This window comes from Tauraco erythrolophus, chromosome 19 (assembly GCF_009769465.1).
Source record: "Tauraco erythrolophus isolate bTauEry1 chromosome 19, bTauEry1.pri, whole genome shotgun sequence".
Taxonomy (NCBI): Eukaryota; Metazoa; Chordata; class Aves; order Musophagiformes; family Musophagidae; genus Tauraco; species Tauraco erythrolophus.
This window is the reverse complement of record NC_141483.1, coordinates 7,010,634-7,034,335: the sequence shown is the minus strand read 5'-3', so window position 1 is coordinate 7,034,335 and position 23,702 is coordinate 7,010,634. Positions and strand designations below refer to the sequence as shown.

The following is a 23,702-nucleotide window of genomic DNA, read 5'->3' as shown; positions in this document are numbered from 1 at the left end:
GGTTAAATTGAGACTTGCATTGCCATTGGATGTTGTGGATGCCAAAGGATTACATGGGTTATGTAAACAATTAAGTAAATTCCTGGAAATGGAGAGGTTATTCCAAGGAAGTATTGGCACACTGTTTACATTATTCTTACATTCTTCCTTATGCATCTTCTATTGGCCGCTCTCAGAAACGAACTAAGTACTTAGGAGGGATCTTTGGTCTGGCATCACAGGGCTGTTACGGGATGACTTTGATCAAGAGATCAAATTTCTGGGGGCAGAAGCTGGTGCTTAGCGAGTGGAGTGTTTTGCAGGGATCTTGTGGCGTCGTGGTTAGTGCAATTACTCTTTGTAATAGACTAAATTCATCTGTAAATGCCTAAATTCATGTGTGAGCTGGTGTTGCAAGCTGAAGTCTCCCCATAGCAGTTGGTGTGCTGCAGCCCTGTCACTAACTAGGACTGTGAAGAATACTGAGTGTACAGTATCCAAAGAGACTTACATTGTTTCCTTTAAACATGTTCTCTGGATTCCTTTTTTCCCCCTTTGGGAAAGGCTTTGTAAGTTACAGTAGATCACCTGTGTAAACATGGCTGAAGTGCTGAGGATTGTATGGAATGTCATTCTTATATATTTACAAAAAAAACTTACCTTGTAATCATATTCCCTAAATCTAAAATTTTAGTTTGTATTAAAAACCCTTTGTTTCCCAAACACTTTTAAAGCTCTAGTATGTTTGTTTTTTTTGTCAGTGTGGAGGGACAACTCATGTGTTACGTCTTAGCTGGTCACCGGACGGTCACTATCTTGTTTCTGCCCATGCCATGAATAATTCTGGGCCTACTGCTCAGATCATTGAGAGAGATGGATGGAAAACCAACATGGACTTTGTAGGGCATCGGAAGGCAGTTACAGTAGTGGTGAGTGAGTGATAGTAATTTATCCCTGAAGTTAAACTTCTAATATGTGCTTTTGATAAATTTATGCATAAATGGGACAAGAGGTGAAGGCAGGTGTCAAGATTAGTAAAGCAAACGAATGGTGGTGATTAAAAAACGTCAACTTTACATGTTGGAAGCAATCAGTTTGCTCTTGTGATGAAAGAACTGGACGTAGATGAACAAGATAAGAAGGGGGAGTACATGAGCATGTTAGGAATGCTAAACACTAGCTTTGTTAGCTCTTCAGTGACTTGATTAAAGTGACTTAGGTTTCTAGTGGATTCCTGATCGCTAGTAAAATTAATATTTCTGTTAAGACATTCAGAAAGCCTCTTAAGAAAGCATATGCAGCTTTTGTTAGTGCTCTTATAGAGTCCGGTTAGGGACTTTGTTTCTATGAAAGATTTCTTTTTCACTCTTAAGTGGGAAACTTGCTTTTAAAGCAGATCTACTAAAATTTAATTACTGTAATAAAATCTGGAAAATCTCATTTGTTCAGAAATTCAATCCAAAAATCTTCAAGAAGAAACAAAAGAACGGGAGCTCCACCAAGTCCAGTTGTCCCTACTGCTGTTGTGCTGTTGGTAGTAAGGATCGATCTCTTTCTGTCTGGGTAAGTGGGGTTTTTGCCGCCTTTGAACTAGTGTGGTCATTTGGATAATGGGGGTTTAGCACAAAAGTCATGTGTGCAGCATTAGGTCTTACATTTAGATTCACGTTTAGGTTTTTTTCTCTCTGTTGTTACAGGATTAGCTGGAGGGGAAGGAAGTGGATTGGTATTTGTTAATTTCTCTAAGACCAAGAGCAGCTAGAAGCCAGTGGCAGAATATGTTGCCCTGGTAAGGGGGAGGAACTGCTAAGAGAAACAAGGCATTACCACAGTTAATAAACATAATTCAGCCCTGTTTTCTTCCTCTGTCTTTTACTTATTCTCCATGTGAGTCTCCTAAGAAAAAGACTTTACTGTTTCTCCATGCTTAGCCCACCTGTCCATTAATCACCAAGTCTAGCTTTGTTAGTCTTGCCTTCATAGGTATGAGGAGAATAGAGCAGGCGTAGGATAGCTGTTTCTGAGTGTATGTATGGCTCATCTGTCTGCTTTGTTCTGGCAATCCCTGGCTTCTGTCTTTGCTATGGAAAGGAATGCGAAAAGTGAATGAGCTTTTTAAGTATAGTTTCAAGACTTCAATATCTAGTTTATGTTTTACTTTAAAATATACACTAAAATTATTATTATGGCTAAGAGAAGAGTAGCTATTCTCACATTTATAAATGCAAGACGGGTTGTTTGGCAACTGCAAAGGACAGGGAATAAATTTAACTGATTTGTAAAGCTTTGTGATGGGAATGTGTGCCAAAACACACCAATTGCTAATTGCTATCTACTATTTATAGATTCCAATGTGTTATTTATCCATCAATCACTAAATGCATAACACTAAATCTGTTTCTGGCAGTGCTACCAGTGCATACTCGTATCAAAGTATGACTCTCAGTGTATTTCACTTTCTATTTATACTACGATTTCATGTAGGGTGCCTGTGGAGGTTATCCTAGGTATTACAGAAATGCGAAGTTATAGGCAGTCTTTATAGGTATACAGTGTATACTATGTGTACAACACAGACCTATGGAAACATAAAGGAGATAACTACTGAAGATGACCACTACACTACATCTGTGAACCTATGAGCATGAAACATCCTAGACCATATTGACTTCTCCTACTTCATTTCAGTTGTACTATATCCTATAGATACTACTAAGTCCATTGGTTTAATTTTAAAGAGCTTGGAACGTCTGGTTAGAACAGGTTACTGGGAATTTTCATATTCAGTTCTTTATTACTAAGCTGATTTGTAAGTGTAGAGGAATCTTTTTTAAGAATAATTGTGAGTCAAATTCCCTGTGCTCTTGATAGGCTTCACTTACTTAGACAAGTAGTCTGAGGGAGGACATGGAAACCTAATCCGTTTTCTGTCTTCCTCTTGTGCTGGCAGTTTGCAACATCCTTATTTCAGTAAAGCTTAGAATAGAAGCTGTCTTTAGCATCTGCGGAATTACTTTTTGAGTGATGGAGAGTGCTTTATGACTGCGTTGTAAAGGCAAAGTTGGTTAAGAAATTCAGTCTGTATTTCCGAAGGGAGGGGAGGGTTGGATGTCAGCTGTTCTCCAGAGCTTTTCTGTGCCAGTAGAGGAATGGGTAACTAGTGCTTCAGATATACCACCAGGCACACAGCTGTCTCCTGGCCAGGTCTTGTTTGGTGAATATTATTAGACTCTGAGAGAGTGTTAATGTGGTAATATCTGTGGTAGCGTAGAACTTCTAAATTTCTGAGTGTTGTTTCTTCTGTTTTAAGCTCACGTGTCTGAAACGACCTTTAGTTGTCATACATGAGCTGTTTGACAAGTCTATCATGGACATCTCCTGGTAAGTTGATTTCTGCTGTGTTTTACAAAAGCCAAAATGTTGCTATGAACTTTAGATATACACATTAACTGGAAATTCCTTAAAACAGTACAGATTGTAGCTGTTGGAACACAAATAATCGATTCCTGAAGGTTTTGATTCTGCTGCAACATCTTTGGTAGTAACATCAGCAACTACCATGTGATCACTTGAGATTGTGTAACATTGAAACGGAATAAAACATAATGTGTTTAGAACATGATGCTGTAATATACCTGTGGAATGAGTTCCTCCTTACGATTCTCTGAAGTTTTTTTCATGGGATGTCTATTTTATAACATGATGTGGTGGACTTGGTGAGTTTTATGTGCATTACATCTATGAAAAGTTATTGCACTGTACAGTTAAGATAAATTCAGGTGAACCTTCTAGACCAATCTTTCCTTCATGCCTAAGGACACAATATACCAAAAGAGAAAGTGTTGTGGGTTGGTTTTTTTTTTAATATTTTATACATACACTCACTCATTTATACACACACGTGCACTACTCACTCAGCGTTTGAATTGCCTGAAGGATTTTCACGTAGGAAAAAAGTAAATGCAACAGCTTTTGGTTTAGTAAAAATATAGTTTTACCCTGTTGTTGCAGTGCCATGTGAAGGGTGTAAATTGCTCTGTGTTGAAGAGTGGCAGAGGCTGATCATGTACCAAGTCTCAGAGAAGGGATAATGAACCTGCTACAGCCACCGCCACCCCATCCACCCACCACAGGACATAGCAGAAGGGCAAGTGCTGAGCTTTGCCTAGAGATCACAGAACATCTCTAGTGATTTGGGTTGTGTTGGACAACCCACTTTCCCAGCAGTTTACTGTCCCCAATATTTTTTTCCTCTTTCTGCAATTAGTGGTACTCTTGCCTCTCCTGCTTTCTTCCTAAGGCCTGGTCATAAGAATGCAGAAGTCAATAGTTCTTTATTCCCGGCAAGACTTGAATAATAAGGGAGAAATAACCGTGAGACCACTTAGTAACTGGTACTAAAAAAATGCTCTGCATTTATGCATCAGGTGATTTACAGAGTTAAAGGTTCTGTACAAGAAAAGACTAGTATTTTTTTCATGATGAGCACACAGCTGATTACATAGGTTGTCTTAGTTTCAGCGCTTCCTAACTTTTGAAATTCTACCTTCATAGCTGTAGCAATCTTGGTGGTTTTATACTGTAAATTTTAAAGCTTACAATTGTATAACTTGCTGTTTTCTGTGTGCCGTGTCGATTTTGCCATGAAGCTCAGTGAAGCACAATGAAAAATTTTCAAAACCAAAACATTTCTCTTTCATGAATAGATCAAGGCTAGAAAGCCAATAAATAGAATATTTCATGAGAAGTGCTGCTATTGTTGCAGTACAATAGCTTTGAATAGTTTTGTTTCTCTTTAGTGTTTTTTATTTCTCCATCTGCAATTTGCACATTTTTCATGGTATGAAGTCGTTGGGAGTAATAGCTGATTAACATTTTGCAGTTTCTGAGGAAATGGTTTTGTGGGATATTTGAAAGACAAAGAATCATCAGGAAGCTTGTTATTTTATATCCTGTTTACAAATTGAAATGTATGGCTAAAATGTCAGTAATATGGAATGTTCCCAGAAACATGCTCCATTCTGAAACAGACTGAGTAAATTCAGAGAAATCTGATACTGTTACATTGTTATAGCTGTCTCATTTCTGGTTTAGAGTTTTAGACTTGAATCCATCATCATAATACCTGAACATGATTATCTTTTCATGGAACAATTGTTTGGATTCAGAGGTCAATAGGACCTCAGCAATTTTGTCTGCCAAGCAAGCAGAAAACTCTCAACAAGATTTTATAATTTTCTAACTTGGAGGAGTGTTGGTTAACGTAGTTACACAGTGCTGAGGCTAACTTCTCTGGATATGATGCTATCAGAGCACCAGCCACCACAAAAAAAGACATTTTCAAACAGCCATAGCCATGATGCACAGTATGTTTTTAAGCCTTGCTGGACTAATTTGGATAGGACTTCAGAGTTCCATCTGCTTCCCTTTCCTCTTCTGTTCTCTGTAACAAGTCATCTGTAAACCACTATATTGCTGTCTCTGTGAGCTCTGTAAGTGGAAGTTACTGGGTTAGCAGTCAACACTCATCAAATATTTTTTTTTTCAAATGTGCAATAATAGGTCATATATGAAAGGTTATTATTCCATTAAGACTACAATGTATAGTTTTTTCTCTTTCTCTTCCACCAAGAAAACCTTTTGAGACCTTCAGAAGAGGATTATAATATATGCCCACAGACAAGAACATGTGCAGTTTGCTTAAAAACCCAAATAATGAACAATAACAAAATCAAACATATGTTCTTGCTTAGTACAGAGATTTTTGGACTGCTCAGATACACATCTTGCCTTTTTTTATTGCTGTCACTTCAGATAATGATGATAGAGAAGAGGCATTTACCCAGTATACAGACCTTCTCTAAAAGTCTCATCCTCTTTTCTTCCTATCTTGTTTATTTGGACTGTAAGCTCTTTATAGGAATGGACTGTCACTTGTTTCCCATGCATGATGCAGCTTCATCTTCCACAGGCCCCAACAGCAGTTTATATAGCCTTAAAAGAAGTGTATTGATTATTTGTCTGCTGAAGACCTCTTTCTTCACCCAGTTCCATTAGCACGCAAATTTTGTACATCTTTTAAAGGAAATACATTTATAATTTTCTTTCATTGTTCATTGTGAACACTATTCTGTTTTACCCCTACAGAAAGGTTTTCATGGTGCTGATCGTGCCGTGTGTAGGTGCATTGTTCTAACACCACCTTCGTGTGTGTGGTCTCCAAAGTAATATCGGCACATGGACTCCTGTTGTCCATCACCCTGTCTCCTTGCTCTCTCACTATTTTGGTTCCATCAGTAGTTGTTGTGATAATAAATCTTTTGCTAAGATTTTTATGGATCAATTAATTGTGCTGCCCCTTTGCATCAATGAAAGAGATTGAAAACAAATATGGACCTTTGTTGCCTTCAGGACCCTTAATGGACTCGGTATCCTAGTGTGTTCCATGGATGGATCAGTGGCTTTTTTGGACTTTTCCCAGGATGAACTTGGAGATCCACTCAGTGAGGAGGAAAAGGTACTGTAAGCACTCAGAGAATCTGTGGTCATGTTTAAGGGATGTAGTGATTCAATTACAATATCAGACTATTTATAGAAACATGTAGTGACCGATGAGAAAAATGTGTTCTTGCCTACTTTACAAATCATTAAAAAAGAGCAGTCAAGAAATTAATTTGTGATATTAGTTTCTATTCTGGAAAGAATGTCCATTTGGAAAACATCCACTTGCTTACACATCATTATACATTTGAAGTAATTATTTGGCCAAGGAAACGAGGAGTGGGTGCTTCAAAACACTTTAAAATTAATCTTTGATTTACATATATATGCAAGTCTTTTTAAAGTGATTGTTGTTGACTGTTTTTTCCTCTGTTATTAGCAACTACAGTTTTGAATTCCTATTATTTTACATATTGATTTAGTATTAGCTGAAAAGATAAAGAAAAAATCTTCAGTGTATAAATCATACAGAGGGTATTTGCATTTTATGGATTCCACTAGATTTGTGTGATTCCATTACATTATAATTAGTGATGTCATGCTAGCAGTTGTAGTCACTCTTTTTGTGTGATACATTTTTAACGCCCACAGAGCAACATTCATCAGTCCACCTATGGTAAAAGCCTCGCTATAATGACTGAAGCTCAGTTGTCTACCACCATTATTGAGAATCCAGAGATGCTCAAGTATCAACAGAGGCAGCAACAGCAGCAAGTGGAGCAGAAGAACGCGTCAATTAGGGAAGCATCTGGGACTGCAACAGCAGCTCCCAAAGTGGCAAGCATGGTTAATGGGGAGAGTTTGGAGGACATTAGAAAGGTAGATGCTCTTGGATAGTCACTTTATAGTGTCAAGTATAAGCTGATAAATATCCAACTGCTTGTGGTAAAACCGATGTCTGCTTCCTTATTCGTGTTTAATGGCACCTTTCAACCCATGAACAGTCCAGTTGACACTACTGGGACTTGTTGAAAAGTTAAAATGCTTTTAAGCAGACATAAGACTGTGCAGAAAAAGGCTTGTGGATATTTCTATGATGTGTGCTAGATTCTTGGTGTGCAGAAAGGAAACCAAAGGTACCTAACAACAGTCCAACTGTATAACTGTGCTTCAGTTTCTCAATGAAGGAGATTGAAAGCATTATTTAATTCTCCCCTAAACGCAGAACACAACTTTTAATGAAGAGTTAAATGTGCACAAATAAGAATGTTTCAGACTTGATGCTCTAATGTGGAGAGAATCAGAATTCTGTTGTACTTTGTACTGTATGAACTTCTACTTCAAAAAACCCACCTACTATTGATCGAAAAAATTGTGGTATTAAAATACACTTTATAGTAAAAATGTTGATTTATTCTATTTTGCAATAACAGCATGGTTCAAAGACCATTGGGAAAAAATCTTTTAACAGATTTTTTTTATTGAGGAATATCTTTCATCTAATACACCTATTCTTGTCAGTTGTCGGGGGAGGGGAGGTGGAGAAAAAGAGAAAAAGGATTTCCTATTTATTGGCAATAATGTGGAAATATATTTCCCAACAGAATCTCTTAAAAAAACAAGTTGAAACACGAACAGCAGATGGTCGGAGAAGGATCACGCCTCTCTGCATAGCTCAGCTGGACACTGGGTACGTTTGGAAGTGGTCTTTAAAATATTTTTTTACCTTTTTATATCTTTCTTTTTCTGATGCAAATAAGAATTCTGACTTATTTTAGTCTTATGGCATCTAAAGCACTTGCTGGAAATACCTTGTGTATAATTAAGGAATGTAGTTTCAACCTATGTTCTCTTAGCTATAAGATCTCACTGCCGACAGATAAGGCAATTCTCATTATCTGCCATCACAGATGAGTGAACAATACTCTGCATTAATATTGGCTTTAGTGTCCTCTGTATATGAGAAACAACTCTAGAAAGTTAGGTGTTTGTGGTTTATTTAGGTTGTTTATGAGCATCCATGTGTGGAAAAGGGAAGAACAGAATAAATAGTTTACAAATAATTGAAGAAGAACAATTTTAACTAAAGTGTTTTCAAGAAATGTATTTACTGTTTGTCTTTTTGCTTAGGGATTTTTCTACAGCATTCTTCAATAGCATCCCGATATCTGGATCTCTGTCTGGCTCAATGATGTCTTCTCAAAGTAACCAGCAGCTCATGTCATTAGATTCTAACGCAGCAAATTCCCTTAATACTTCAAAGCCTTCTGTAGAGCCAACAGCGGCCAGTATAAAACCAACAGATGATGCAGCCAATAAAGATGGGTCAGTATTTGCAGTTTTGTTTTTCACTTACGTTACTCTGTTCAGTTTTTAGTTCTTGTTTACAGTCTGTAATCAAGCAATTACTGAAGTGGTTTCCTTTTCTCAAAATTTCAAGAATCTAACATGCCTGAAAACAACAAGATTTTGTTTGTATTTGGTTACTTTAAATAGTGATAAATCAGTAATTAATAAATCCATATGCATAGTTCTGGAAATGAACTTCAATGAGGTACACAGTTGATTGCTAATGCTTTAACAAATTTACTTGCTTTTAGATTACTGGGTTGCTATTAGTAAATAATAGCAGGTTTTCCAGCAATGAAAGTAATGAAGCCTGTTTTCCATCAAATTCTGTCCTGTATCCTAGATCTCCTCTCTTCAAACATGGTAGTAGTTCTTCCCTGAATAACAACCCCATCAGAGCACAGTGACATTGACTTGTCAATGCACACATGCTGATTGGCCAGTGTGTCTTTCAAATTAATTATGGAACAACTAAATTTTACTTGCTTTTCCCTCAGTGGTAACACTGACTTGATTTCTTCTCCTCAATGTGTTTTTACAGCATTTGTAAGAGCACAGGGTCATCAGAACCTCTACCACTCTGTCAAATGTAGTTGAAATTGGCCTCGGATTAAAAAAATGAGTGGGTAGACTATGAGAAATGATTGACAGATGAAACTATGAAATCTCCTTTTCTTTGGAAATTGGACTTCTAATAGCTTTTTAGTACAAACATCAGTTATCTTAGAGCCATTCTTTCAGTTCATTCTCTGAATGAATCAAAAAATCTCTAAAGTAAACAGCTATTCAAATAACAGATCCCTGGAATGCTTTAGTGCGGGGAAAACACATTCCTTTGCCTTAGGGTTATGCTCGGAAAGCCTAATTATTAGTTTGGATTCAGCAACAACAAAATCAAAACCTGGCATGAGTTGTTTTAGACCAAACTGTTTGATCGATAAACAGTGGAATATAATCTTGTAATGGAAGAACGTATTTTGTAACCTGAACAAGGGGTAAAACCAGGAACCCCAGTCATCATTTGAAATAGTGATCCTTTCCCTTTGGGTACGTAAGTACCCACTGAGAGTACCATTTCATTGCTGAATTAAAACTACATAATGAATGAATGAGGGTCTCTTAATCTGCATATATCTATGCAGCCATGTGAAGCTCTAAGCTCTGAGATATATCATGACCAGCACTTGAGAGTAGGCAAAGCTTGCAAGGTACTGATGCATAAAAGGGGAAAAAGCATATTGTAATTCATGTATGTGCTTGAGTGAAAGGTTTTCAACATGGTTTCTAGCCGGTCTGCTGAGTGCTAGCTAGTTGTTATGAGCAACGCAGGTTACAAATACTAAATTTCTTTCAATCCTTGTTTTCCTGTCCCTTTTATTGACAGTGTAAATGCTACCTCTGCCTCAACTGCTCCTCCTGCATTGTCTTCCTCTGTGTTGACAACTCCATCCAAGATTGAACCTATGAAAGCATTTGATTCTAGATTCACAGAACGATCCAAAGCCACCTCAGGGACTGCTGTTGTAACAAATACAAATCAGACTGTTGTGGACAGGTAAGACATGGCCTGGGGACAGAAGAAAAAGATAGTAATGTAGAAAGTTAAACCACTGATTTTCTGCGGTGTGGATGTCATGATGCTTGCACTCTGGAAGTTGTCTTGGGTCTGGGTCTCTTCCACAACTATAAGGAAGGAGATGGCTGTGAATAGGTAAATTCTCTGCTGGCAATATTCCTGTGTACATTTGTCTCTGGCATTTGGAATCAAGCAGACTTTTCAAAATATTCCAAGTTAAAACTATTATTACAAGAGACTGCGTGTGTTTGTGCTTCCATGTTTGGCTGCATGCATCTGTGCTCCTTAGAAGACAAAAATAGCCAGCCTGCATCTTTGTACAAGAGTGAGATTTACTTCAAGATAAATTAGCCATATATGTCTGCAGACAGCCTATCATCGTAATAGCTGCAGTTGTATTTCAGTTTCATGCCTTGAAGGCATGCAGAGAAGACGCTTTGATTTTAAGAGGTTTTGGCTCCAGATCCATATGATTTTAAAAAAAGAAGAAAGCCTTTGGTTTTGTGACATAGCATGTTATGGCATAAGTATTCCTGCTTCACTAAAACAAACAATAGAAAAATCAGCAGTCTTGAGAAAGAAGTATGTAGTTCTCCAACTTGTTATCAATAAAATGTGTTTTTACTAAATACCTCAATATTTTTATGTCAAAGGGTTTAACCATACGATGCAGAAGAAAGATGTATTAAATTACCCTCATAATTGCTTCTAATGTGTCAGTAAAGTATTGATAAAAGTTTATTGTTTGGCATAATTCAGGTGCCAAAGAAAAAATATTTGGATTATGCAACATATTTCTAGGACGCTGAGTGGTTCTGGAATAAGCGGCAAAACATCGTTGTGAGTTAACCAGTTACTGGAGGCAATGAGAAGAGTATGATTAAATGGCCTATTTTAGGGCATAATGGTTAACAAAAGAGTTCACAGGGATTTGTGCTTTGTCTTCTGTAGTTATACTGTATTCTTGAAATGGAAAATGGAGCAGTGAGGTCATTTGTGTATTTTCCAGATACACATCTTAGAGTAGTCACAACTGAATAGGACAACTTTTGGGGATAGACAATAGAATGACAAATGGAGTTCTGCATGAGTAAGCAGAAAGTGTAATGTCCATCAGAGGGGAAAAGATGAACTACTCTTGCATCTTACTGAATTATTTGCATCAACCCAGGGAAAGAGATTTGATTGTAATTCGAACTCAATGCTGAAATAAAGTTGTTACTTATAGCATTATCCAGTTGCTAACTGCTAGTTTGATTAATTTTTTTAAAGGAAAGAATATGTCTGATCAGCGTACAAATATATTGCACATTGTACTTTTACAGAGGATTTGCCATATCTCTTTGGCTTCCTCCTCTTGCCTTTGTGAGTTTTGAAATACACTCAAACAAGGCTAAGAATATTCTTCTTACCTGCCAGAATGCAGTGCGTAGGGTATGTAGCAACTTTTGGAATCAGCTTATATAAAATGTGAAATATATTTTTTTACTTGCTTAGACTGAAGGATCAGAATTTAATTAAAGACAATAAGCCCAAGGATATGCTGGAGAGCAGCAGTGACAGTGAAGAGAAGATTCCAGCTGCTAAACCACTCAGTGCACCCAAACGGAAACTGGAACTTGAGGGAGAAACAGTAGAAAAGAAGAAAAAAGGAAGGCCTCGAAAAGACTCCAGGCTTGTACCAGTAACTTTAACTGTTCAGGTAAAATAAATAAGATTCATTGTGGCTTTCAATGTTCATTTAATAAAGTCAGTCCCGTGTTGACTTTTTCCACCAAGTCAGGGAAACAGGAGTGGTACCAGTCCCTCAGAATTTTTATCCATCCCTCTTCCTTGCCTTTAAACTTATTCTTTTTAAAATTTAAGATTATAAAAAACAGATGCACGTGATGTGGCAGATATGTTCATCCTTTATATAAATATGCAGCTACTTACCAAACAGTACCAGCAGTGATAGCCTGCCAAGTGACTGCAAAGACTAAAATGAAACACCATCGGTTTTTGGTGTTCTTCGATGGAGAGTGGCCCAAGCACAAGAGAGTGACTTGGGTATGATGGCTTAAAGAGTTATGAATTTTCTAGGAACTGTGAAGTAGTAAGTTGCATTGGAGTTTCTATCGTTTTAGGGCATATAGATCCCTCTGTTTTCAGTATTCAGAACTTAGCTTTTCTGTGCAGTATACCAGGATTTCCATTAATTAGTTGCAGCTGAAAAAGTGGGATATTAAAAAAAAAGGCCACATCTAGTTTGTTTGTTTTTTTTTTCAATTCTTAGAAGCTATATTAAAAAAAATTCTATTTATACAACTAATTGGAAAAAGATTAATATTTGCAATTGACTTTATTTGGAATTTAAAAATAATTTTCTTTCAAATCAATCTATATTATAGAATATATTTGGTTTTTACTTTTTTTAATTGAAAAATTTAACTACTTTTGCAATATTTTTTTTTTCCAGTCCCCAGCTACACTGGCTTCTGAGAAGGATGCTGCTTGCATCTCTGCACCAGCATTAGCACTTAAACTGCCAACCCCAATCCCACAGAAAATGTTTACTTTGCAAGTAAGTGGACTATAAGGGAAAAAGCTTAATACTTGAAAAAAAAAAAAAGAAAGAAAAATCCTGCTTTTTAAAATATTCTGAGATTATTCAGATCCTATGATAACGTTTGAATACCTGTATTTGTTCAAGCAAGCAAGATGGTATACTTCAGCTTCTAAGAATGTCTATATGAGAAAAGTTAATGGCAGATCAGCTAAAAATAGGATACTTCTGAACTAGCTAAACTAAAAAGAGAAATACCTACACTTCATCAGTCCCTCCTCCTGGTTAATCAAAGTGTATCGTGAAGATAAGAGTCTCTAGGAGTAGAGAGTAACTGTTACTATGGTTGTGTTGGTAGTACACTGCTGAAGAGAAAAACCAAAAATTGTCTGAGAGCTCTCTGGAGGTGCTCTACATCTGAAGAGACTGGCAAATAGTATTACTTTAGGTATTTTTGAAATAATTTTTCTGCGTGTTTAGGCTGTGGGAATCTCGTTCTAATTGCAAGATTGTAGGGAGACTGGGCACATCTAGACTTGATCTGGTGCCCTTAATTAAGAAACATAGACTAGCACAACCTTTCCTTATTTTTATGCTCTGAATGCAAAGAAATTATTTGTGTTCTAGCCAAGACTGATTTTCAGAGGCTTGCTTCTTTTGAAGTACCACAGTGTATTTTGAAACCACTTTGAACAGAGAATGCCGTACTTAAGTCTGTTCTTAAAGACGGCATTTTTTTGATCTAATAGTAGTTGTTGCCTTTTTGAGTAGTTCTTTTCCAAAAAGTTTTTTATTTTTCGTATTTCAGATAAGTTCAGATCCATCGATGTATCTTGAAGTGGAGAATGAAATGACCCCGGTGGGAGGGTCAAAGTTGAGCAGGTTAAAGTGTAATCGAGAAGGAAAGGAATGGGAGACGGTCCTCACCAGTCGAATTCTCACTGCAGCAGGAAGCTGGTAAGAGAGTATGTTTTGGAGGAAGTGGGTCCTGAAGGCCAGAAAATGTTGTTAGAGGTACAAAATTACACTTTACAGAAAGTTAATTATGCATAAACCCACATATTTACAAATAAGTGGAAGCTCTAAAAGTATTTTTATCTACTTATTTAGAAAAGTTGATTAACTGGATCACTTCTATTAGGGATTTTTGTGATTCTTTGTGCTTGACTCAAGATGTCATATTTCTCTTCCAGCTAACCTGGTCTAATACACTGATGCTCTTAAACTCATACCCTGTGGAGCTTTTTGTAGGGATTCTGACTTATTTCTGTTTGACAACTTTGCTTAATTCCAACCTCAGAGTTTAATTTGAAAGTATATTTCTGAAGCCTGAGCCATGTCCAGGTCTGAAAAAGAAGCAACAGATGTAAAAGATAAATACAAGCACAGGCCTTAAGAAGAGTTTGGGTATACTCAAAAGCTTTACTGATATTTCCAACTATGCCCCTTGGTCTAATAAAAGATACTATCCCTGCCTTCAGACCTTCTCTTGCCCATCTTCTTAGACCGTCATAGTTAAAATCAAATTAAGGAGGCATGGAATGCACCTATATATAAAAAAAATCTGTCTAGTTTTTCACTTTCCTTTTGGCACCCAGGATTTTTTTAAAAGCTGTAATAGTTAAATTTTAGAGAATTAGTCCTAGCTATATTATAACTTAAGAAATCAGTCTAGGTTTAGGCTACTTGCATTTGACAAAATGTAAATGTTTCTTTTTGGGTTTTTGTGTTTGTTTTTGTTTTGTTTTGCTTTTTTAGTGAGATTGTAAGTGTAGCCTGTGAGAAACGAACGTTGTCGGTATTTTCAGCTTGTGGTCGTCGCCTTCTTCCTCCTATAATACTGAATACACCAATTTCCACCCTACATTGCACAGGTTCTTACATCATGGCTCTCACCACTGCTGCTACGCTCTCTGTTTGGTAAGTTCTATGTTTGGCTGCAGCAGCTGGCTGGGCTGATTTTTATAGGTAACTCTGTAATTGTGTCGATGCATTGCTGTTGAAACTTAGGCTCTATCAACAGCAGGTCTGACCACAAATCCGCTTGTAATATAATATGAAGAGTTAACTCGGCAAGGACTTGAATCCTCTTTCTTCCTTGTTCCAGGACAGTCCATCATACTGAATTTGATTCTAGAAGGAAGATCAAGGATAAACTAGAAGTTATCAGTTTAAACAGCCTCTCTAGAATAGACTTTTCTTGCATTTGGAATAGATTGAGGAGGGGGAAAATAGAAATATGGGTACTTCCTCTTCCATCATACTTAGCTGATAAAGTACATGAGTTTCAGAGTTAAAAGTACTCTAGGCATCTTCAAGATACCAAGACTAAAACTGCAGTAGCTTGCTTACAGTTGTTGAATTTAATCTCGTGTCTCATGGAAGTCAGAGCTCCTAAAGGAGTTATTGCTCAGCTGTGATGAGGTTTCCTGATAAAGAGCCATAGAAGTTGTTCTCTGCTATTGACTTCTGTCTTGCCATAAGGGGTCTGAGTTTGCCAAAATAATTTTGTTGAAGCAATGAAGAAAATGTCAAAACAAAAAAGCCACCAAACAACGAACTCTCCCAAACCCCCTACTTTGTCATCAATATTGAAGAAGTGCATTTGTTAAATTATTTTGGAGCTTTCAGTTGTTTGTAAACTGCGGACTTTTCCTTTTGTCTGTTTCAGGGATGTCCACAAGCAGACAGCTATTGTTAGAGATGAGTCTTTGCAAACAATATTTTCAGGTAATAAAAAGGATCATTTATCTACCAATCTTTGAGCCCAGCTGTACTATTTAGTGTCATTTATGAATATGCTGAAATTATACAAAACCTGAAAAGCCTAAACAAATACTTTTCCTTCATTATTGTGTGATAAAGAGAAGTCATTGGCAATGTTGAATTACAGTAGAAATAACTGAGATGAGAATATCAGCGGGTAACAGACTTGTGCAAGATTCTGTAGCTGCTTATATTCTGGCTTGCTTCTGAATGTGAAAATTCGGTGTTGTGAAGACCACAAAATAAATATATAATGTAAATCTTCTATTACAGCAGTTTGTGTTTACTTTACATGTTTATTGTCTTAATGATGAACAACAGCTGATTATCTTCCAATTTGTTATTTCAAGATCTTCAGTGTCTATCATTGCCAATATCTGGCACAAAACAAATTATCAGAAAAGCAGTATCTCAAAGCATATTGGCTTCTATTTTAGCTTTAATCCATACAGTACTAATCAAAACTACCTAGAGAAGTAGTTGTACTAGCAGTTTGCAAGTGTCTTCGTTAGAAGTTGCATGCACAAACCATGGGCCTGGAATATGCTGGGAAATGAGAGACTCCAGCTATCTTGCTTGTACTGATAAGTATAAGCAAGTTCTTAGAGAGCACACCTTTCTGCATATGCTGGTAGAATTTTAACTTACTGGGACAAAGGAAGATAAAGGTTTCTTGGGTTACAGAAAACATGGCAGAATTACTGAAGGTTGCCCCTAGATATGAGGAATGCTTCCAATTAAGTCCATGTTGATAATGTATTTTGCAAAAGAGTGATTTTAATGCTAGTGCACTGAGCCTGGTGCTTACCATCATTATCTTGTGTCTTGACCTTCCTGTCAGTGCTTGAGAATAACATTGACTGAACCTTTCTGTTGGTTGCTGGGACTGATGGTGGACAACATTTTTTACCATTATGAATGTTATGCAAGATTCTGAAAGAAATACTTTGGTCTGATTTGACTTGTAGGAAGTGATGCAACTGTCTCTCAGATCTTGCTGACTCAGCATGGTATACCTGTAATGAGCATGTCTGATGGAAAAGCATACTGTTTTAATCCTTCTCTTTCTACGTGGTAAGTTATATACTATTTCCTGCTTTTACAACTTAGCTGAATTGATGTATATTCTGATTTACTGTTTCACTCCATATTTTGAAGGTTTGTCTGAGTAGGATCAACACACCAGGCTTAGTTTTGCTTTGGTTCACTATTGTACATCAGGACTTTATTATGTTCTTATGATTTCTTATGTTTAAACTCCATTTTAAAAATGAAACAGTTAAACTACTTCTTACTCTATCACTCTTTCCTACACGGTGCCTACTCTTTCATTTGTTGACATACACCTGTATATACTTTTGCAGATGTACGTCACTTGAACCTGTCAAGCAGTTGGCAATGATTAAAGATAATCCAGCCTTACAGTCCACTTTTTTATGTAAAAGAATGCAGTTCCAGAAAATTTGTCAGAACACTTTTCAGAGTTTTGTTGGGAGTTTAGACATGTGAAAATTATTCTCAGTTTCCAGAGAAAATAGGACCTATGCACTCCAATTCTGAACATTTATGTGCCTGACTTTGTCAGTCCCCATCACTCCTTAATATTTTTTTTGGATCTGTTGACCAGTCAAGTTTGAAGAGAGCTCTTTGTCTCCAAGATGTAGAAGTTTAATGAAGGTAGTAAGTCAGGTAGGGAAGGAGGGAAGAAATCATTGTACCTCAGAAAACTCCTGTGGAAGAGCCATTACTGATGTCCTAAACACAAGGAAAGGCTACATAAGAGTCTGTGCTTTGCTGGGTGTCAGCGAGGCTTCCTCCATAGGTTCTCTTAGTTCTGTCAAGGTATAAGTTCCCATAAAAAAATTTCCATGTCTAAATTATTTACAATGTCTTTCCAAAACAGATTCTTTGTTGTCTTTCTAAGTGGAAAAAACATGTTGCAGTCTCAATGTAATTGTGGCACTTAGTGTAATGAACATGTTTGATGAAAGGGCTTATTGTTTTAAGTCCTCCTTAGAATAATTGTTAGTAGTCGACTACTTGATGTGAATCCTTTAAAAAATAAAAAACACCTTGTTCTTTAGATTAACTGAGAAATTATGCAGAAGTTTTCTGAGTCGGTAAGGAGCAGAGGACAGGCTCTCAGTCATAATTCTGAATTTGCTGTCATTCCTCAATTTGTACCACAGCTTTGGAAATACATGAGAGAGCAATCCTTTTAGTCATCATACAAATTTAAACATGATAAAGCAGTAAAGGGTATTTTAAATTTGTGCCCTTTTACCTCTGAGCTGTCTGTAGGTCTAAACTTGTCATTGGTTTGAGCCATTAATTCCCTTGGCATCTCAAACCAGTGAAAATTATATCCTTGATTAGGAGTGGAAATGCCAGCTCTAACTGTCAGCTCCTTCCATATGAAGGAATAGGTGTAACGTATGGGAAAGATTGTCAATGTGTGTGACCTGTGATGACTTGTCTGGAGGGTGGGGGTTCTTGATGTGGTAAAATTAAGTTGTTAATGAGAAAGTCATTACCTGTGTTCACTCCAGTTTTTGTTCTGTGGCATGACTTCTTATTAGATGTAAAATGACAAGTAGAAGGTTCATTTCCTTCAAAACTAATGCTAAATTTTATTATGCAGTTAATGTTGTGAACTTTGGGAGTGGGAGGGGCATTTCCATGACAGCACAAGCAGAATTTGGACATGAAGTGGGAACAGTTGGGGTCCATGGAATTCCTGAGCCACCTTGGTGATAATTTTGGTTATCCGTGCAAGTGTAAGTCGGGCTTTGAGGCAGAACAGAGCTGGATTCCCTGATATCACTGCCTACTCTCCTCAAACTCACTTGGGGTTTTTTTTGTTTGCTTCTTTTCAGGAATCTTGTTTCTGACAAACAGGACTCTCTAGCACAATGTGCAGACTTCAGGAATAGTTTACCATCCCAAGAAGCCATGCTGTGTTCTGGGCCCTTAGCTGTAATACAGGGACGAACATCAAAGTACGCACTTCATTGCTTCGTTTGATCATGTTTGTCTTTTTTTCCTATTATTTATTCATGTGCTTGAATCAGCGAGTTAATTCTTAAGATGCTAATGGCACTGAAAATTATCAGTATCTCATAGAGTGATTTGTGTCTTGTGTTTTTCAAACCTCTGCACGTTTATAGTCTGTATCGTAATGTTATTTTGAGATTGTTTGGGGGGCTGGGAAGCATGCTCTACACTTAATCATTATAAGGCTCTTTATTGGATGGATAAAGTACTTGAAAATTCTGTACATGTAATATTATTATTAATTAGCTAAACTGAATTACTTACATTTTACATTTTAATTTTTAGTTTACCAGCTTTGGAGTAGGCCTACAAATTTTGAGTAGTTCACTTGTCCTCAAGGGATCTATTTAATGAAGTCTTTGAGAAAGTTGAGTGATTAGTCATCTAATGCATACTTTTAACATCTGAAAATATCACCAGGGAATTGTGTGAGCCAGAGGAGACTCCTGTAGGTAATTTAGCCCACCCTCACCTGGATTTAAATTAGATTTCCCAGGCAGATTTCTGTGTTATTTCTGTCTTTCACATCTGAGTGTTATTTTTTTTGTAAGAAAAACTGTATAGAGTTGTATAATTTTACTGCTGTTCTCCTGGGAGGGGAATTAATTAGGAAATATATTTGAAATCCAAACAAACGCCACTCTCTTTTTGAGAGAGAGAAAATATCAGACTGAAAATTAGCAGTTTTTTCATAAAGAAAATAATTAGTTACTTTATTCAAGTTAGCCTTCTTATGACAATACATTTATTTGCAAGGAATACTTTAAATGCTTTAGGCTAACTTTATATCTTGTGTTTGTTTCGTGACTTTCACCCCTGAGATGCAAAGAAAGATAAAGGCAGTCATCTTAATTTCCTATAAACATATAGCAGCACTTAGGCACCGAAAAGCATGTATTTTTAAAGAGAAGAGAGGGAGAGAAAAAGAACAAGAGGCAGGAAACCCTCCGTGGACCTTGATACCTGTGAGTGGGGGGGAAGGCAGTTTGCTATGAAGTGCCACCTTTGTCATTAAAAGCTGGAACTCTGGAAGTACTAGATGCCTCAGAAAGATGAGTGTAGAATAGCTTGTACTACAAAAATATATATTCCTTAAACTAGTGTCTGATTTTTGTGGCTGGTATGTTAATTTTTCTTTGTTTTTTGTAGTTCAGGAAGGCAAGCTGCAAGATTGTTCTCCATGCCTCATTTAGTGCAACAAGAAACAACGCTTGCATACCTGGAGAACCAGATAGCAGCAGCACTTATGCTACAATCCAGTCATGAATATCGCCACTGGCTCCTTATCTATGCACGGTACCTAGTTAATGAAGGTGAGACCTGCCATGCTATGTTACTTGTTTACAGCTCTGATGGATTTTTACGAAACGCTCTATTCACGTCATGTTTATGTACGATTGCACTTAACGTTCTGCTTTTAGCACTTGGCTTCTGGACTTAGTACTTAAAACCAAAACCAACTGCTGAAGCACGTTTGCTTCCTATAGTGCTCAGTACTCTGGAATCCTGTTTTGACACACGGACTGTGAAGGGATCGTGGTCTGGGGAAACAGGGCCATCTATGGACTTCAACAGTAGGAATTGTGTTGTAAAAACGTGCAGTAGTCTGTCAGGCATGTCACATGTATTGTCTGGCAACAACTACAGATGTTTCAGAGGAACCAGCAACACCTTGTAAAATATATAACATTCCTCAGCCAACTGATGATCGCTGCCTGATGTGAAATGGAAGATTTGCTCAGTCTCTGACACTTTGTACCGGAGAACATAAACTTGCAGAGAATTTGCTTGTGTTACTTGCACTTTATACTTTTTTACATTCCAAAATTTTAACAGCCTGTTACTGGTGAGTTCCCTAGGTTAAATTCTGCGAGGAAAAAAAACCACAAGAAACGTTATTTGTGTATTTGATATTTGAATACATATCTCTCTGCTATTACGTTAAATAAGGTTAACCAACTGACTTTATGCTTCTTGGATTCTAAAGATCTCTGTTGTATCTCTGCTTGTCTGCATTCCAAATTTAGTAGTTCCCATTGTATTAATTCAGCCTTATTCCTCACCATGCATAATTTTACACAGAGGGAATCAAAATGGTTCATGTTAGGCCACCTAATAGGTGTTGGCAGAATTAAAATTGAGCTTGTTAATTCTTGCCTTCTGACCCCTACTTTATTTAACAATAGCGCTTGATGAACTGCATATGATTCTCTCTGTCCTTCCCAAGTTGAAGTTAAAATGTTCATCATGTTAAAGAGACAGTTATACTTTTTAAAGTCTTGACTAATTGAGAACCTCTCTATTGTGTGTGCAGGGTTCATTTTGCACTGCACAAATGTCGCTGCCTTGTGTGTGCTTATACACTGGATGTCACTGCAAATTCTCCTTTGCCATACGTGTATTACTGTTCCACTAGTTTTCTAGGTCTGCCTAATTTTGAAAATTGCACATCCTATTATTGATTCTTTATTCCTGTGATGATTTCGACATTTAATGAATTCTAATCCATTAAAATATTCAACTATTATACCTTGATTGGCAAGTTGCTCTTGAGCAGATGATTTTATTACTTGCAAGGGAATTCCCTCCTCTAATGCTTGGGTGAATAAAGCTGGCCTGGAAACTGTGTGCAGTTTTATTAAAAGTTTTCTTTTAAAAAAAAAAAACTCTTGTGCATATTAATTGAATCCCTTTTAATTTTGTTGTAAGTTCTTTCGCTAAGGATTTGAGAAATGTCTTCTAGTTTAGTAATATTTTAATGTTTCAGAAGGATATCTGATTTTTTTTTTCCTACTGACTCCATTTTTCCGAATTCATATATTGCCATTAGATGCAGCCTAACAACTCTTGTGATATCTCTTTTGTATTAGTTCTCTGGCTATTGAAGTCTGTCAGTTTTCCAATGTCTTTTGTTTTGTCGTTTGTTTTTTTTTTTCAGAAAGCTGGTATCTTTATGTGGGAGGGGGGAGCGAGGTTGAGATCCTGGCAGCTCAAAGCAAACTGGAATAACTACTTCAGTTTTTCTCCTTATTGTAGGCCATCTTTAATAGTGTTTTTTGTTTTGAGAACTTCAAATAAAGCCCTTTGGAACTCCAAAATAAAACCTTTACAAATAATCTTCTCTTTCCAAAGATTTTGCTGTTAGAAGAATAGTATGATTTTCAGAAATCAATGCTTTTGGCTTTATTTTATTATAGACACTTTAACTCTTTCCTGAATGTTGTCAGTTACATTGTGGAGTGGTCATATATAGTGGAATGCTTATGAATGTGACTTTATTTTCTGATAATATTCAGGATTTGAATATCGTTTGCGAGAATTATGCAAGGATTTACTGGGTCCAGTCCATTACTCAGCTGGAAGTCAGTGGGAATCAACAGTTATGGTAAGTCCTGATAATAGTTTAATGAAGAATGAGGAATAGTTTCCCATGAAAATTACAGAACGTGGATAGACAATAGAACTTAAAATATGACGAAACTTAGTGGCAAAAAAGCAACCACAAATTATCTTTGCTGACCCTGGAACCCTTTCCATACTCTGCTCTAATCTCAGAAGCAGGTGTCCTCCCATGGCAATTGTATTTATTTCATGTGAAACCATAGACAAATGCTTATTGCCACAGTCTCAGCTCTGGTGCTGTCTTGAGCATCGTGCAGATGGAGCAGAGTTGCGGGTTCAGGTCTCCACATTCTTCAGGCAGCAGCTCTGAAATAGGGACACGGCAATTAAACATCTCCCCTTCTCAGAGCACATGTGGAGTCTGTAACTGCAGAGGCTGCACCAGCCTCATGAGTATATGAAGGTAAAGACAGCTTTTATTCTGGGATTCATGTAAGCAGAGTAACAACATAAAATACACAGCTCTCTCCAGGCAGGAAAACGGGCATGGATCTTAAACAACTCTATGGGATTTATTCATGATCTCAAGTAATATATTCTGAGGATGTTTTTGTGTTTTTTGTGCAGGGTTTACGAAAGAGAGAACTATTGAAAGAGCTTCTTCCTGTTATTGGACAGAACCTCCGCTTCCAGCGGCTTTTCACAGAATATCAAGAGCAGCTAGACATCTTGAGAGACAAGTAGCATTTCCCCAGATTTTCCCTGCGGGGCCTGGTCCGAGAGAAACTGCTGAACAGCATTAACCAGAGACAGAAGAGGAGCAAGAGCCCGGTGGGTAGGGACACTCCTGAAGAGAGCAGTGCCGTAGGGGTCCCAGGTGCTTCAGGAGTGACCTGCTTTAGTTTTTAACGAAGCTCACAAGTGGATTCGTGAAAATGATGAGTGGATGAGCTCGACCGTTTCCCAAGTGAAACTTAACCATCGAAGCTGTGGCCTCTGTTTCTGTGGAAAGTCGTGGATATGTACTTCAGGGGGTCCTTTTGGATCTGGATCTCATTTTAATATCAAAACTAGCTGAGAACTGGTTGTGGGTTTTCTTGGATGTCCTGTGAAAAGCACAGTACTTCAGAGTACACTGAACAGCATATTTAACCCTGTTTAGGGTTTTTTGCCTGAGGATTTATTGAGGCTCAACACTATATTAAATTAGATGAATGAGCCACGTAAAAAGAAATTTCATAAATATTAAGGTATTATGCAGCCAATAGACTCTTTCATGTGAATATAATAATAATAATAAGAGGCTGTTCTAACACACGGACTATTTTTGTACTAGAATTTGCTAACTTGTAATATGGAATTTTATTTGGCCGATAATCAGGCTATCTCTACAAAGTCATCTTGTAGGAAATTTAACTCTAATTACAAAAGCTATGTTTCAAAATAATTCTACCAAATTAACATGTCATCATCTGGTTTTTAATTTTTAAATGTTTGTAAAAGACATTTTGGGGGGAGGGGGAGGCATACAATGGGGTGGCTCTTTTTGTAAGTACAAAAATAAATGAACATTGCATTGGTTTAAAAAACAAAAAGCGAAAACATGGTCTTGAGTTATTGCAAAGGGCAGAGGCATCTCCAGAAATGTCA

General features: G+C 37.1%; 1 protein-coding gene across 5 annotated transcripts in view; it reads left to right on the top strand.

Annotated features, from left to right (window-relative positions):
- HIRA (histone cell cycle regulator) overlaps nt 1-23,621 on the top strand; it is a 37,637-nt gene extending 14,016 nt beyond the window's left edge. For 3 of the 5 annotated variants that reach the window (XM_086623462.1, XM_086623460.1, XM_086623464.1), the window contains 18 exons: nt 741-908; nt 1,429-1,542; nt 3,290-3,360; nt 6,391-6,496; nt 7,072-7,299; nt 8,025-8,110; nt 8,551-8,745; nt 10,154-10,324; nt 11,843-12,047; nt 12,804-12,908; nt 13,699-13,847; nt 14,649-14,810; nt 15,562-15,620; nt 16,625-16,730; nt 18,533-18,655; nt 19,860-20,023; nt 22,007-22,095; nt 22,680-23,621. In XM_086623462.1, the coding sequence (XP_086479588.1) occupies nt 741-908; nt 1,429-1,542; nt 3,290-3,360; nt 6,391-6,496; nt 7,072-7,299; nt 8,025-8,110; nt 8,551-8,745; nt 10,154-10,324; nt 11,843-12,047; nt 12,804-12,908; nt 13,699-13,847; nt 14,649-14,810; nt 15,562-15,620; nt 16,625-16,730; nt 18,533-18,655; nt 19,860-20,023; nt 22,007-22,095; nt 22,680-22,796 (2,418 nt within the window). In that variant the 3' untranslated portion in view covers nt 22,797-23,621. Of the gene's footprint in view, nt 1-740; nt 909-1,428; nt 1,543-3,289; nt 3,361-6,390; nt 6,497-7,071; nt 7,300-8,024; nt 8,123-8,550; nt 8,746-10,153; nt 10,327-11,823; nt 12,048-12,803; nt 12,909-13,698; nt 13,848-14,648; nt 14,811-15,561; nt 15,621-16,624; nt 16,731-18,532; nt 18,656-19,859; nt 20,024-22,006; nt 22,096-22,679 lie in introns of all 5 variants that reach the window. The other 2 variants (XM_086623461.1, XM_086623463.1) reach the window with 2 other exon arrangements.
- The last annotated feature ends 81 nt before the right edge of the window (nt 23,622-23,702 follow it).